The 17,800-nt window shown below is 39.1% G+C and overlaps 1 protein-coding gene across 1 annotated transcript in view; it reads right to left on the bottom strand.

The window, feature by feature from the left end:
• col5a2a (collagen, type V, alpha 2a) overlaps window positions 1-5,951 on the bottom strand; it is a 65,571-nt gene extending 59,620 nt beyond the window's left edge. The window contains exon 1 of the mRNA XM_039647144.2: window positions 5,698-5,951. Coding sequence (XP_039503078.2) covers window positions 5,698-5,794 — 97 coding nt within the window. The 5' untranslated portion in view covers window positions 5,795-5,951. The remainder of the gene's footprint in view (window positions 1-5,697) is intronic.
• Between the last annotated feature and the right edge of the window lie 11,849 nt (window positions 5,952-17,800).

The following is a 17,800-nucleotide window of genomic DNA, read 5'->3' as shown; positions in this document are numbered from 1 at the left end:
TTGAATAGTTATGTTGAATTGATCTCATGGCCCGAATCCAAAACCTGTCATTTCATCTAATATAATTTCAAGCTGGGCAGCCACAAAGGACTTTATGTACTTTAAGTATTGGTATCAACATCACAGTAAATTTCTCATAATGTGAAAAGCTTGAGAACGCTATGGCTGTATGTTATATTTAAACAGACAAGGATTCAGGTTTTTAAATATTAGTTTAGAAGTGGATAATTTATTTTATTTATTTATTTATTTATTTTTATTTTTTCCCGGGGATTTTAACGGAAAACTGGGCTAATAAAAATGAATGAGCTAATAAAAATGTAAATTCTGTCAATATTCTATTAATCTTTATATTGTTCCAAACTTGTGATTTTTTTTTTTTTTTTTTTCAATGAAACACAACACAAGCGGTAACATTCTAATCTAAAAAATGAAGCCTACCCAGAAGTGCGAAAAACCGCAATACATCGAAAATCCGTTAAGGGGCAGGTTCTAAAAGCTTCAGCTGCTTGGCTGAAGAGGTGCCTCCACTGGCCAACTCAGTCTCATACAAAGGATTTCCAAAGATTTTAAAAAGATGGCGCCGCCCATACCCCCCATAAACAGCCTCAAACTGTTATTCAGAAAGTCAATGGGTAATGTCTATGGGTTTCCACTAATAAATGAACATTGTTATTATGTTTTGATTGATACTGTGAAGCTGCTTTGATGCAATCTATATTGTGAAAAGCGTTATACAAATATAATTGACTTGACGTCACAAACGCTTTGTTTTCTCAATTTTTTTTAATTTTTTTTTTTTACAGAACACACAAAGTGAACTTTTGAAGAGTAGTCTGGCCACTCTGATACTCTCTATAAATTGCTCGGTTGTGTTAACCCAACTTTGGGTCAAATATGGACAAACCCCGCCATTGGGTTACATTTTTTAATTACATTTTTAACCCATCGTTTGGGTTTGTCCATATTTGACCCAAAGTTGGGTTAAAACAACCCAGAATTTTTGTGAATATAGGGGTGTCAAGCTCCAAAATGACAAAAAAAAAAGTAGTCAGTACTCAGTATGAAGATATGCTGTATTCTAAAACTTTTAAAGACATGTGAAATTTAAACAATAATTTTTCCCCTACAACAATAAAAGTTCCCCTAAGTGTTCATGATAGAATTAGCAATGTCTAATGCGAAAACAAATAATTATTTTGAGTCAGATCTTTTCAACACAATTTTTTATTCCGTTCACAATACCTGCCGAAATGATACATTGTTACAATGATACTATTGCATTATTCAAAATTGTGGTAACACTTTACAATAAGGTTCGTTTGTTAATGTTTTAACTAATGAACTAACAATGAGCAATACATTTGTTACAGTATTTATTAATCTTTGTTAATATTAGTTAATAAAAATACAGCTGTTCATTGTTTGTTAAAGGTAGTGTAGGTCAGAATTTTATAAAAACTTTTTTCCAAATTTGTTTAAACTTTCTATATATTTCAATGCATAATTAAAATCTAAGTATCTACTCTGAAAAAAAGAGTATAAAAATCGAATGACTCTAGACCGTTTAATCTGCACTAAACACAGCTCATTATTTCGAACCGGGACGAAACAACGGATTGGCTTAGGCGACTGTCACTCTCTCGCAACCATGGCAACTGCCTTTTTGCCACACAGGATCTGCCCACTTGCGCGTATCCAGATCGTACCTTGTTTAAGCTTGAAGATGCAAAACTCGACGCAGGTCCTCTTGTCTAAAAAGTATTTTTGACTGTCTTTCTGTCATTTCTGTCTTTGTTAATGTCAAGTTGTCATAATCAAGACATTTCTGTCTTTTTTAATGTCAAATTGTCATAATCAAGACATTTTTGTCTTGATTTTGTCTCAAGTTGTCATAACAAAGACATTTTAAACAATGTCAACTTTGCATTAAAAGTGTCATAATTTACCGAATGACACTTAATGACAACGGTCATAAACATTCATAAAGACTCCTTCATGTTCATGATGGGTGTTATGTCATGTTTATGACAGTGTCATGTCAGTCTTATGCACACCCCTTCAAATAAAGTGTTACCGATGTGGTAGCCCTCTTTATTGTCCTGGTACAAATCAATGCTTTATCTTTGTTTAATGAGCAGTTTATGGGTTGAAGCTCTTAATTTCAAAGATCACGAGACTGATGCATTTAATTTTCCACAATGTTCAATTAACATTGTATTTTTAGACCATTGGTATTAAGTGGCAAGGAGCAAAGGCCTAAAATGCACCAGAATGCAGGAAATCACATCTACGAAATTCAAAATTTGATGGGGGAGAACCCCCTAGACACCCCCCCCCCCTCCCCCTCCCACAACACACAGCCCCACCTACAATATTTTTCACCAGCCGCCACTGGCATTAACTAATGTTAACAAATACAATATTGTAATAACGTCTTAGTAAATGTTGAAATTAACTTTAACTAAGGTTAATAAATGCTGTAAGTACTGTTCATTCTTAGTTCATGTTGACTAAGGTAGTTAACTAATGTTAACAAATGAACCTTATTGTAAAGTGTTACCAAAATTGTAATAATCTTTTGTGTGTTCTAAGCCATAAGGATTTGGAGCAACAAGAGTGTGAGTAAATTATGACACAAGTTTCTTTTTTTGGGTGACTAGAGATTTGGCCACATATCTATATCCACAAAAATATTCTAGGCTTCTTCTTTTATCCATCAAGAAGTGTTTTTGGGGACTAGTGTAGCATTAACAGATATATCTGTATATCATCTGGATTTTGCTTATACATTTTTAGTCCTATCAGTTTTGATAGGACTAAAAATGTATAGGCCAAATCCAGATGATATACAGACCACCTGGAACAGCTGTGTATATGCTTATGAACCATCTCAAGGGGAGATCTCGTCATTTCCTCCACTGCCAACCTCTGCGTTCTCTACACAGTCATGTTTGGCATACATAAATCTCATCCTCCTTCCTTCCTGACCACGTGAGACTGCCAAAAATATATTTGAAGGTTTACTACATCTATTGAACATGAGGCTAAAGGCTTGCTTGCACATGACACACTTTGCTGAGCTATTTTAGTTTATATTTGTAAAATGTCTGCATTTGCTCTCATTTTCCAACCTTAATTGTCCTTAATGCTGTTCGAAGACACAGTGTTCTGTACATGGGCTACATGACTTCCTCCACAACAACATTTTAGCCGACATTTGTTTTAATATTTTTCAAATACTGCCAAAGCAACCAGTTAACATCTGGAAATCATCCCCAGGGTTTGCATTTGCTGACTGCCATGATTAACTTTATAAGTAGTTCCCATGGAGCAGGCTCAAGAGCGTGTTAAACATAAAAAATCCATTCTCTAAATAGTTTGTTCCATAGAGATGCCCAGTGCCATCTCTGCGGGAGATCAAAGGTGCTACGGATTGTACAGTAAAGGTTAATAGTCTTAAAAATTAGTGTCATGTGGAGAATAAGTTTCTCTCTCCTGCTCCCTCTTTCTCGCTGTCCCAATCCCTCCCTCTTGCAGGACCAAAGAGGCATGTAATCAAGTCATAGCTCAAAAATGCAGCACATGTTTTCCATCAGCACATAAGCTGTGGACTCGTTCGAATGCACATATTTGGATATTTAGCTGTAAAGTGGAAAATGCGATATGGCAACAATGACTGAAACTTTAAACAAAAAAGGGCATTAAATCATGTAAAAATAAAAAATAAATAGAAAAGTAGAATAGCACAGAAGGCTACACAACCCTTAATTTAACCAAAAAAATAATAATAATTTAACGGTATAATGCTACAATGACGATCTTCTGATGGCGTCATTGAGAAATTACAGTGATTCTCACTTTATTGTGAGAAGTAATTTGTGTGGATTTGTTTAACCAAATCTACACAAAATTACACATTATCCAAACGATTAGGGGTATTTAAAACTGTTCCATGTGATGAAAAGATGTTTGGTGTTTGATCACGTGGAATGGATGAAGAACAGAACAACTTCACTTTATGTGGTGCATGCTGAAATTGAAATGTCTGTGTGAAAGTACAGGGTCAAAGAAAAAGAATATTTTATGCATTAGATATAAAAATACCTTTAACCTAACCACATTTGCCGAAAAGCATGTTTCATTTTTTTTCCTAGAGTAATTTTCTACTTTTTACATTACATAAATAACAAAACTGTCTAGAAAGAAACATCTGTTTTCAATTAGTCAATTTAAGCTTGAAACCAAACCAATCCATTTTCTTCAAGTAAGGAAGAAAATGGACTGTTATGTACACCAACAGACTTTAGTTAAGTTGGTTACACTTTATCTTGATGATCCACTTTAGATATTCTAACTAACTATAAGTCACTTTGCTACTACATGTTATTATACTAACCTGAACCCTAACACCTACCCCTAACCTACCAGTCCACTGGAGTCTCTAATGAAAGTTAGTTGACAAAAGTTACAATTGTTTATAGAGCCTATTTAAATGGGCAAATATGCAGTTTAGCAGGAAACATGATAATGCACCCAAAGAGAAATGCCACTAAAAATACTACAAAATATTCACCTAAATAAAATATAATTACGTCTTAGCCTAAAGTGCACAGATTGGTATGAAAAAGAAAATATATTTTAATATTGTAAAAAACATTAGAATTGTGTATGTATGATATATTTTTAAAGAGTTAAAATAAACTTTTTGTGGGAGGGTGTAATGATCATTTACCAGAAGGTGGCGCACTGCCTGTAAAACCCCAACAATAGGTTTTGAATCCAAGAGGCACACGTAAATCACGTTGTTCGGATAGGCATTTATCAAAATCTGCTAAACATTCAAGATCAAGAGAACCTCCCAGTGTTGTGTCTGGTGACATCATTTAGGGAAAAATACACATCACATGTTTGAAATGCTCTAAACCAGGGCAAGACTGAGGTAATAGCACTCAGGTGTTTTCTCGGCTGGGTGTTTCTCTCTCTCTCTCTCTCTCTCTCTCTCTCTCTCTCTCTCTCTCTCTCTCTCTCTCTCTCTCTCTCTCTCTCTCTCTCTCTCTCTCTCTCTCTATTTCCCTGCATGTTCAGAGTCAGAGCCTTACTCATAATATCCTCACACATCTGCTCCACATTAGGATGCAAGATGTGTTCCTGTAGAGACATGTGAGCACAGTACTAAAGCTGAAATCGATTTAGCAGATGTGAAAAGAGGATATTGGTGCAAGTAGGCAACAAGTCTGATGGTGCATGCTGAGCAGTCAACAGTAAACTGTGCCCTTTGCCCATCTTTGTATGTCACAGAACTCCAAGTGACATCACCGTTAATCATGTTACATGATGGGCACCACATGGCATAGCTAGTGATACTTGCTGGTCAAAAGTACTAGGCTACTAAATCTCCAATTTATGGCATTGCTAAAGATGCTTGCTGGTAAAAAGTACAGTTAAATCTCATGCAGATATATGCAACATCCTTTAAAATTAAGCTCCAATTTTAAACAGTTAACAATTAACATATAAAAAGTTTTATATTCAAGCCTTTCAAGACGATTTCACTTTAAATAAACCTTAGTAAACATTTATATAATTAAATAAAATAAAATAAATAAATAAGACTAGTCCCACATCATTATACCACGATCAAAAGCAACAGCTTTAGCATCAGCACAATAGCTTCATGAATAAACAGCAACTTACCACTGTTTTCGTCTTGGCATTTCACACATTGTAAAAAAGCCACAGATATAGCCAGAAACAGGACAATCCTATAAGGCTCAGAGATCATCATGCCCATATCAAAGACATGAGCTGTTCTTGTGTGCAAAGTAACAGGGAAGAGGAAGGAAAAAAGAGTCCAGGTTATCGCTGCACCATGAAGACAGACTGAGGTTTTCCTGCTCAGAGCAGCAATCAGACCCAGCCCCACTCTCTGCTGCCTCTTTTTTAACAGCTTTAAGTTAGAAGAATGCTGCCAACCCTAATTTTCCTCCCCCTTTTGTCAGTGTTCTCTCATGAGCATCCACTCTGGCTCTGTAGAATTACACTCTATGTTCCTCATGAGTCATGACTATTCTTGAAACATCGGTTGTTCTATTGTAACAGTAATTCTTAAATATGTTTTTGGTGATTATTAACTGATATGTTAGAGTCTGTTGCTAAGAAGGACAGTAAACTGACTTTATGACAGTCTTAACTGCACTGGCTTTACTGCTGTTGCTTACAGGCTCTCTTTTTTACAAGGAAACAAAAAAATAATTTATATCCCATTTGTCTTGGGTTGCAAATGACAGGTTTAAATAGTTACACAAGAATGGTTTTTGTGAACAATGGTGAAATTTAAACTTTGGTAAAAAAAATAAAAAAATAAATAAAAAAAATCTATAAATTTCTAAGAAAAATATTTTTCTGCTCTGGAGGAGTTTAAATTCATTGTTGCTCGTTCTTCATTGCCTCAGTATTAAAAACTAGACAATAGATAAACATTCCCTCTGCTGGTCAGGAACCTTTTACTGGTCCACTTGTGCAGTTCAACACTTTATTAAGTGTATTTCACATGCTGAACACAAGGGATGGGTGTGTTTTTTGAATTACGTCATTAATACAAACATTTACGTGAAAGATGACCAAGATCATGCATGTGGTTTGGCTGAATGGCAGGTTTTGCTCTGTTTTTTATTTTATTTCAAATTCAATAAAATTGTATGTTTAAACATGCTAAAAACAAGTAAAAGAGGATTGTCATCATACTGCTTAAGGTCATCAGTGGGTATTTGATTACGTTTCCTCACAATGTGAGGAGCAATAATTCATGTGAGAAATTATGAATGAATGTTGACTGATCACAACTGACAATGAACAGTAAATATACCATACTAAAATTGAAAACTGTTCTGAGGAATAGCACCTGTTACCAGTAGCTGACACCTAGGCTCTGTATAGCAAAAGAGTCAGGTAAGTGTCCAGTTCTGATGCAGCCATCAGAAAATGCTCCCTGCGTGTTCAGATTTGCTGCCGTCTTCAGAGGGCAGGCTTTTACTGAGAGGGCTTGTGGGGTTGGGGTTGGGTGGTCTAATTCTAGAGGAAGTACCGTACGTGAAACAGATGAAATAGCTTATCATCTATCCATCTATCTTCCTACCTACATTCAATCACTCTGTCATTCTATCTATCTATGCATTCATCTATCCATCTATCCATATGCTCATTAACAGTTTTGTCCAATTTTCCATTTCTTTGCAGGATATGCATGTTGTTTTTACCAATTAACTATTATTTAAGCAGATGGTAATTTTCTAAAATACATTTCCAAATATGTTTTACTATCCTTTCCACTCCCTCTTTTCATTTGAACATTATTGGCAGACACATTTAAGTTTGTATTTGAATTAGTCATGTTGCCAAACTAAGCTTCTAGTTAGCATATTCATTAAGACATTTATTCTAAATGTGAACTGGTGTGTATGTAATGAAATTCCAAATTAAGGGGTGGGGGGGGGGGGGGGGTAGATGAGACAAATACTGAACATATGTACTGAAAATATTTCACACATTTTAGGAGTACATCCAACTACTAAATATGAGATTATCTCGCATAAGATGAACCAGAAGACTTAAAGTATTCAAAATAATGCTTGACTAATGCTGTATTTGAATCCTCCTTAGTTTTCACAAACTTCTAAGGGAAGGGGGAGGAAACAGCTGTGAACCATGTTCTTCGAACACTTGATTTACTCTCCATCTCAAATGCTTGTACAGCGCAGAGGAGCAGAGGTGAGGAGGGGGCGGGCTGAGTCGCAAAGCAGCTCTTCTTGTGAAGTCCAACCCAATGGAGTGGCCAATAGCCCTTCCAAACCTCTGCATTATTGCTTGCAAGAAGCAATACTCTTACGCCAAGGACAGGAGTGTTTTTTTTTTTCTTCACACCATTACAATAGGCAGCCAAGTATTGGGTCATAACAGAATGTAGCACATAGGAAAAGCTGTAGGGGCGGACACTGCAATGAGTTATAGTGCTTAAGTTTCCTTGCTTGCTTGTGCTCATATCTGGCTGCTTTGGGTCCACTGGCATGGAAGAAATCTGCTCAGTGTAGTCAAACACACCAGACGTTTGCAAGCAGATGTGTGTCTGTAAAATATACAGCAAGTGCGGGTGTCTTCTGTATGGTTAAATATTTATTTCAACACAGTATCTATAAAGTCATCACAAATATACACGTAAAAAAATTTACAGCATAAAAAGGAGAAATTAATAGTTTTATTTTGCAAGGATGCATTCAAGTGACATTATGACTTTTGTAAAAAGAAATATAAAACATAAAGAGGCACAACTGTTTTTAACATTGATAAGACATATTTATTGAGCACCAAATACCATAAAGTATTCAACCATAGAATGATTTCTAAAGGATCATGTGTAACACTGGAGTAACGGTGAAAATTCAGCTTTGCCATTGGAATAAATTACAGTCGTGCTCAAAAGTCGTGTTCAAAAAATTGGCAAAATTCTAACCTTTCATTGAAGCAAAAGAATTGAAAGTGGGGGTAAATCACACTATGAAATAAATGTTTTTCAACAATCTGGCCATAATTGTTGGCACCCCTAGAATTTTTTATGAGAAAAATATCTCTGAAGTACATTCCCATTAATATTTAATTTTTTAAGCAAATCAGGGTGACTAGGAACATGCAATTGTCCAGCTATGACTTCTTGTTTAAGGAGTTTAAATATGAGGAAGCACAAAGGTCAAATTCCCTGAATCATCCATCACAATGAATAAAACCAAAGAACATGGTTCTGATGTGCATCAAAAGATTGTTGAGCTTCACAAAATAGAAAGTGGATGTAAGAAAATAGCTAAAGAATTGAAAATCCCCATTTTGACCATCAGGACAATAATTAAGAAGTTATAATCAACTAAAGATGTTATGATTCTGCCAGGAAGAGGACGTGTGTCTATTTTGCCTTAATGGACGGTGAGGATGAAAGTTTGAGTGTCCAAAGACTCTTCAAGGATCACAGATGGAGAATTGCATGGATTAGTTGAGTCTTGGGGTCAGAAAACCTTTAAAAAAATATATATATCAGACAACCCCTACATCCCCACATGTTGTTTGAGAGGGTTTCAAGAAAAATGCTCCTCGCTCATCCAAAAACAAACTCCAGCATATTCAGGTGTCAGACACGACTGGATCTTCAAACGGCACAGGGTTCTGTGGTCAGATGAAACTTAAAAATTGGCTTTTTGGCAGCAAACCCAGCAGATGTGTTTGGTGCAAACAGGGATGAAGAGTACCCCATGCCTATGGTTAAATGTACTGCTGGATCTTGTATGTTGTGGGCCTATTTATTTGCTGGAGGTCCTGGACATCTTGTTCCGATACATGGTATTATGGATTCTATCAAATACAAAAAGATAAAAAATAAAAACCTGACGCCTTCTGCTAAAAATCGTATAATGGGCCGTGGTTGGATCTTCCATCAGGACAACGATCCAAAACAAAAATCAAAAATCAACACAAAAATTAGTTACGGAGCACAAAATGAAGCTTCTGCCATGACCGTCCCAGACCCTGACCTGATGAGTGATGTGAACTGAAGAGATGAAGCACCAACATGGATCTGGGAATCTGCAGGATCTGCAGAGTCTGTATGGAGGAATGGTCTCTGATCTCTGGTCAGGTGTTCTCCAAACTCATCAGGCGAAGATGGAGAAGACTCAGATCTGTTATCTTGGCAAAAGTTTACAGATCTGAGGTTTCAAAAAGTTTTTAATGACAGGGAGCCAATAATTATGGCCAGAGTGTTTTGGAGAAAAACATTTATTTCATAGTTTCATTTACCCCCACTTTCAATTCTTTTGCTTCAATGAAAGGTTAGAATTTTGCCAATTTTTTGAATGGAAGATCAAAAGGATTAACAATGCAGAATTATTTTTTACAGCCAGTTTTCATCATATTTACCAGGGGTGCCATTAATTCTGAGCACGACTGTATATTTAAAATAGTTTTCATTTATTTTTTATCAGATAAATGCTATCTTGGTGAGCATACTTCTTTTGAGAATTTTTTTTTTTTAATAAATATCAAACTTTTGAATGGTATTATATACAATTACAGTTGGAAAAATGCAACTTCTATTTCTGAAATCTGTAAGCATTGTCAGTTTTAAAAAATATATAGCAAAAATGAAAGAATATAAACTGCATTGAAAAATCTCAATTAAATATATAGTAATATGACAAGCACAGTTGGCAATATATATTTGGAATGCGCTTGTCTTTCCATTGGGCAGGTTTATCACCATGGATATGAAACGTTTTTTAATGTTAGCAAAGATGAAGTGATAATGATAAGTTTATAGGTAACAGTGACTGTTTATATTTTAGCTACCCGCTTGACATGGCAGTGCTGCGAGTTTTCAATAATTTTAACAATAATTCTTTAAAAAAAAATGATTGTACACTTTAGGAACAGTCTGTTAAAAAGGCCATAGTGTACTGTCAATATTCATTAACTGTATTAATTTTTCAAAGTTTTCATATTTTTAATCATGTATTGTGTTGTGTTTAAGTGTTAAATGTCTTTACTGACTGTGATGAAATGCATTGAAAATGGTAACAAATGCTGAACTCTTTATTGCCCCACCCACTCAAATACAATGACTGATTTATTCAAAGGAATGTCTCGTCTGGAGAATAGCCAGATACTGACTTGTACTGGCTTGTTTTTTGTGTTCACTTTCCCCAAGTAAATAGACAGAATACAGAATCTCTGAATGTGAAACTGGTGTTTTGTTATTTGAGGGAAAAGCCAAGGCCTTTGCACAGTAGCTCAAATTTGTGGTAGAAGAAAGAATCATATTTCTAGCTTTTTTTTTTCTTTTTTTTTAAATATACTTTTTTGTTTGTTTGTTTGTTTCTGTACTCCAGAGACCAAACAAATTTTATGATCACTCTCATCTTTTCAATTAAACATTTCCTAAAATGTCCTAGTGTACACTGTTTAATCAAGAACAAAAAGCATAGACTTTATTCTGGCAGCTGGAATTTCTTTCCAAGATCCTATTTTCTTTTGATTATCATCTCTATTGACACATGTTTGCAAAACAGACTAGAAATGTACACAAGGCCTTCATTTGCCACACACAACTTGAAGTCCCACTGAGTGAGGAAACACTAATAATTTTGTTGCAATCAGTCACAAAACACTTTTTCTAGATAAACCCATACTGAATAATAACTTTTTTGTCGTTGTTCATGACATTCAAAGCTTCAAAATCCACCTAAATTCAAAATGATCTCACAGGAATTACTTTTTAAAAATCCCCCACACATCTATACACTCTACTTATTTTCATGACTTGCAGTTAGTATCAATAGCTTAAACATTATGGTTTAGTTCAGGATGAATTTTGATGTCACTTTCACTACACAGTCTAACATGTAAAGTATTTATTTCAATGTGTTTGCTGTTGCTGTAGGTTTCTTCATGATGTTTGATGGCCAGCATAATGTGTCTGGTCCCACATAGCAACATTGTTTCGGCCCAGATCCGGCCCACATCTGGCACTTGTGGGATGCAGGTCTGGCCCACATGCAGCGTGGAATGACGGCTCTTGGGTGGCCCACTCCTGTTTGCCAGATCTGGGCCACAAGCAGGCCATAGCAATGCCACATGTCAGCCAATAGCAAAGAAATAAACCAGAACTGGACTTTTAACAAACCTGTTAACAAACAGAATCACTGAAGGAAAGAAGAGAATGGAAAAAGAGATGAGCAGAACAAGAACTACAACTGACTTTAGACACAGTCTTAGATTAAATTACCTGAAGAAAAAAAAAGACATTAAATCTGAAGATCTCAGCAGAGGAGGATTAAACAACTCCACAAACAGCATTACCAGCTTCACTTATTACTAACCAGACTGACTTTTTTTTTCTGTGAGACTTCTACAGAAGATTTTATTGAGAATTAACAGAGGTTTAACTCTGTGTTTCATTTGAAGTCACCATAACATCAGAATCTCTGAAGGAGAAAATCGTAATTGGTTACCATTATGGAGATCAGTGTTTGCTTTAGTTGGGCTCTTGTCAGTCATTTATATTAGAATTAGTTCAGCTATTGTACTTCTGTTATAACAGCCAAATGAACAAAAAGAAAAGGTGATTTGATGGTGTTTGCTGTTTAACGTCATTATTTCACAATCTTTTGACCTGAGTAGAGCCCAATTTCTGAGTTAAATTTACTTTATTGTTTAATGTTACAACACTGTCCATGAGAATCATAATATTCTTAACTTTTACAATGTAATCAAATTCCAAATTAAATCCAAATTAAAACTAAATCCAAATTAAAACTTAATAAAATTAAGTTTTAATTTCTTAAAACTTAATTTTAAAAAGACATCAAGAATCAGCCTGTGAATCTCAATAATGGTGACAATTATAAAGCCTTTTGCAGTGTATTCTGGATGCCACCAATCAAACCTCATTCAAAGAAATGCCATGGGTCTGCGGAATTTGCATAGTGTATCTCCGCCTCACCCCGTGAGTATAAAAGGAGGAAGCGGACGCAACCGCAGTATGTCTTCGCTGAGGAGCCGAGACTGAACTCAGGCGTCTACCCAGCAGTACAGCAGAAGTGGCAGAGAGACGTAACATCTCCGTTCCCTACTCAGGGAACGAGGTTTACATACGTAACTGAGACGTTCCCCATACCAAGGTACACTGGGGAGCATATCCCAGGGGAATATGCCACAGTATGCCTACCGTAGGGAGGACTTACGAATACACATATGGCCCCGAGGGGCTGCATATGGAGGATACTTGAGTGACCAACCCGTATGGTGGTTAGAATCTTAACTCCAAGGGTGGCAAGGTGGCTTGCCAAGGGAAGACACATGCTCAGAGAAGCTTACAGTGGAGAATACACATGTGGAGGTTACTACTGTAGCAGGAACCATGCACACGGAGGCACCTAGCTGATGCCCAGGCAACAGACACTGGCACCAGCATCAACAGTGCCGGAGGACTCAGGGCTTCAACGGAAGAATTCGCACTTATCCAGTCCGTGGAGTGGAGTGGCGAGCAAGCGAAGACACCTGAGTGGGTCCACTACTGGCCGGTACTCACAAGAGAGGACACAGGCTCCACTCGGAGGTTATAGAATCTCGCGAATGTGTTAGGTGTCGCCCAGCCTGCAGCTCTGCAGATGTCTGCCAGCGAGGTGCCATGCGCTAGAGCCCAAGAGGAAGCCACACTCCAGGTGGAGTGGGCCGTCTCACCAAGGGGGCACGGTCGACCTTGCTGCTGGTAAGCCAAAGCGATGGTGTCCACTATCCAGTGAGACAGCCACTGCTCTGAGAGAGCCCTTCCAGTCTGGCTCCCAACATAACAGACAAAGAGCTGGTCTGAGGTCATGAACACCGCGTTCTGTCTACGTAAGCATGGAGTGCACGTACTGGACAGAGCAGTGCCAAGGCTGGGTCTGCCTCCTCCAGGGGCAGTGCTTGCAGGTTCACCACCTGGTCCCGGAAGGGAGTGGTGGGAACCTTGGGCAAAAAATCCAGGCCGGGGTCTCAGGATCACGTGAGAGTAAGGCCGTGAGAGTGAATTCCAGGCACGCTTCGTCAACGGAGAGTGTGTTCAGGTCCCCTACCCTCTTGATGGAGGCCAGTGCAACCAGGAGCGCTGTCTTCATTGACAGGAACTTAATCTCAACTGATTGCAGAGGCTCGAAGGGAGGCTTACTTAGGGAAGGGCACTCAAAACCACTAAGAGGTCCCAAGAGGGTACGAGAGGAGGGCGAGGAGGATTCAGTCTCCTCGCTCCCCTCAGGAACCTGATGATCAGATCGTGCTTCCCCAATGACTCCACTCAATGAAGAGGTTCCACTTCAACGCATAGTGTCAAGTAGACGACGCTCTAGCGGAAGTGATGGTAGCCGCCACCACAGGTGGCAGGGTACTCAAACCTGCCTCGTCCCATCCAGGAGCCACATGTGTAGCCTCCACAGATCGGGACGAGGGTGCCACAGGGTGCCCCGTCTCTGAGAGAGGAGGTCCTTCCTCAGAGGAATAGGCCAAGGAGGTGCAGTCACGAGGAGTACCAGTTCGGAGAACCAGGTCTTGGTGGGCCAATCTGGGGCTACCAGCAAGACCTGCTCCTCGTCCTTCTTGATCTTGCACAGAGTAAGTGCGAGAAGGCTCACTGGGGGAAACGCATACTTGCGTAGGCCCCGTGGCCAGCTGTGCGTCAAGGCGTCTGTGCCGAGCGTGCCCTCGGTCAGAGAGTAAAACAGGGCGCAATGGGATGAGTCGTGGGAAGCGAACAGATCTATCTGGGTGTCCCCGAACTGGTCCCATATCAGCTGGACCGACTCGAGATGGAGTCACCATTCGCCATAGAATGGACGGAACCGCAACAGCTCGTCGGCTGCCTGGTTCCGCTCTCCTGGAATGTAATAGCACGAAGGGACCTCAGGTGCTTCTGACTCCAGGAGGTGGCGTGCCAGTTGCGATATCCGACGTGAGCGTAGACCACCGTGACGGTTGATGTACGCTACTGTTGCAGTATTGTCTGAACGGACTAGTACGTGTTGACCCCTGAGCAGCGCTCGAAAGCGGTGCAGGGCAAGGCGTACTGCCAGCAACTCGAGGCAATTGAAATGCATAAGGCGCTGGGGTCCTGTCCAGGAACCCGCGGCTGCATGACCATTGCACATGGCTCCCCAACCCGTGGCAGATGCATCTGTGGAGACAAAAACATGCTTGGAAACTCGCTGCAGAGGGACATCGGTCCGCACGAAGCTGAGGTTCATCCACGGGAGAAGGTTTGAGGGCTTAAATCAATAGTCAATCAATGTCAAATTGCCAATACATTGGTTTATATCTTGCATAATTAGTGCAGTTGTTTAGAGTTTTTAACTACACTGAGACTAGATAATCAGTGTCTTTATAATGTGTACTTTGATTGGAAGTGCCATCATTTCTCTGGTCTCCACATTTCTGCTTGAAAAATGCGAGTTTCATTTCGTGCACGCGCATATGAACGCAACACACGCGACGCGGTTATGTTTTCCGAGCTGCAGTAAACAAACAATGTTGTTGCACTTTGTCGTTTATCAAAAACAAAACGTAATAAATAATGGTATTTTACTCTCACTTTTGTCGGGCAAAAAGTGATGCAAGAGATGCACTGCCTGCCCAGACAAACCATCAAACTTTGCGGACACTAGTGAGGACAGAACACAAGTTTACCTGACTGCTGTTCCCTCAATTCACTCTCATGTTTTTCTTCTTCCTCTTTTCGTGACGAGAAGGATAGTTTCGCTTCATTTTGTCATGGTCGTACACATTAATTAGCGCACGACACGAGATGGAGGCGCGGCCTGAGTAATTTGCGGTGCCTTACCATACGCACCGGTCGCGTGCAGTCTATGGTCTCGTGGAAACAGTTTGACTTTCAATTTTTTTTAATTTGTTTTTGGAAGTGAATGAGGCTTTGCGATTTTTATATTATTTTTTGTCTAGGCCTACGTGAAATTCTACATCCATTGTACGATTTTTTTTTTTTTCCTCAGAAGGGCAACCTGAGTCGAGAAGGGCATATGGGCAGTTGCCCGGGCAACCTGAGCAACCCCCCTGTGCACGTCCCTGCTTTCTAGGCAAAACCCCCATTCTCCGTCATCCGACGTAACTCGGAGTGACTACGAAAGGGAACTAATGAGCTTCTGTTCAGAGTTAATCTTTTTGTCACCATTGTTGAGATTCATAGGCTAATTCTTGATGTCTGTATGTGCCTATCTGAAATATTTTTAAGGTTTTTTTTGTAATTGATTTGATCATTTGGATTTAATAGAAAATGCATATTCTACAATAACAATGCTGCAAAAATATCCATAAGATACAAAGCTTAACTCTGAAATTATACTCTTAGTGATTCAGGGCAAGTATTGATTATGTTATAACAAAATCAACACCATCAAATCACTGAATAGCCGAACAAATTCATAAAAAAATTACTTAAGGCTCAAGAGCCCAACTAAAGCAAACACTGATCTCCATAATGGTAACCAATTACAATTTTCTCCTTCAGAGGTTCTGATGTTATGGTGACTTCAAATGAAACACAGAGTTAAACCTCTGTTTATTCTCAATTAAATCTTCTGTAGAAGTCTGACAGAAAAAAAGTCAGTCTGGTTAAGTGAAGCTGGTAATGCTGTTTGTAAAGTTGTTTAATCCTCCTCTGCTGAGATTTAATGTTTTCTTTTCTCTTCAGGTGATTTAATCTAAGACTGTGTCTAAAGTCAGTTGTAGTTCTTGTTCTGGTCGTCTCTTTTTCCATTCTCTTCTTTCCTTTAGTGATTCTGCTTGTTAACAGGCGTAGTAAGGTAGAGATGACTCCACGTTTAATATACACAGATTTTGTGGCTCAGATAAAGTCCAGTTCTGGTTTATTTTTTTGCTATTGGCTGACATGTGGCATTGTTATGGCCTACTTGTGGCCCAGATCTGGCAAACAGGAGTGGGCCACCCAAGGGCCGTCATTCCACGCTGCATGTGGGCCAGATCCGCATCCCACAAGTACCAGATGTGGGCCGGATCTGGGCCGAAACAATGTTGCTATGTGGCTGTGTGTTAGTAGATTTGTGAATGAATGTGTGTGTATGGGCGTGGTCGCTGATTATCCTCCGGGTTTATCAGCGACAGGTGTTGTGCAAACTTTATTGCTGTTAATAAAAATATATCAGTCATATACCTATATAGAGAGTATTCAGTTGTCCAGTTGTACGTGGTGCTAAGTAGGCTACCCTCAAATGAAAGAAAGAGCACCCTCAGGTTAATTCTATAATATCATTTTAATATCAACAATTTTCTTGGTAATAAAAAACATTTAAACTGTTATCCATTGTATTCTATGTTGTTGGGTTGCAAAACGGAATATAATATGAAAAAAAAAATCCACAGTTAGTGCTTGGGCCCTAAAAAGTAGGTACTATTTTACAGCGGTTTGCAATGATTCTCCTTTCCCCCACAATGCACAGGTGTTGTGCATCACAGCGACAGCAGTGATGCAAACTATATTGCTGTTAATAGAAATATATCAGTCATATACCTATATAGAGAGTATTCAGTTGTCCAGTTGTACGTGGTGCTAAGTAGGCTACCCTCAAATGAAAGAAAGAGCACCCTCAGGTTAATTCAATAATATCATATTGGAGAAACGTCTCGGTTACGTATGTAACCCTCGTTCCCTGAGTAGGGAACGGAGACGTTACGTCAGAAGTGACGGAGATTGGGGGTTTCGCAGAGAAAGCCAATCCTCTTCGAGTATTTAAACACGAGCCAATGGCATGCAATGCCTTGGGGCTGCGGAAATTTGCATAGCGTACTCCGCCCTACTCCGTGAGTATAAAAGGAGGAAGTGAACGCAACCGCAGTATGTCTTCGCTGAGGAGCCAAGACTGAACTCGGCATCTACCCAGCGATACAGCAGAAGTGGCAGGGAGACGTAACGTCTCCGTTCCCTACTCAGGGAACGAGGGTTACATACGTAACCGAGACGTTCCCTTTCGTAGTCACTTCGAGTTACGTCAGAAGTGACGGAGATTGGGGGTCTGTGCCATCACGCCAACTTCAGGCTGTCTTCCAGTGCCCTGCGAAAGTCTGAACCCCCGAGCGTTACCTGTTTTCCTTAGGGGATCCGACTTAGACACAGGATTACCAAGGTACACTGGGAAACATATCCCGAAGGGGACATGCTACCAGCTGCCTACCGAAGGGAGGACTTACGAATACACAT

The sequence above is a fragment of the Pimephales promelas genome, chromosome 7, assembly GCF_988280905.1.
Source record: "Pimephales promelas chromosome 7, fPimPro1.hap1.1, whole genome shotgun sequence".
NCBI lineage: Eukaryota > Metazoa > Chordata > Actinopteri > Cypriniformes > Leuciscidae > Pimephales > Pimephales promelas.
Note: the sequence above shows the minus strand (reverse complement) of the source record. Positions and strands in the feature narration are given on the sequence as shown.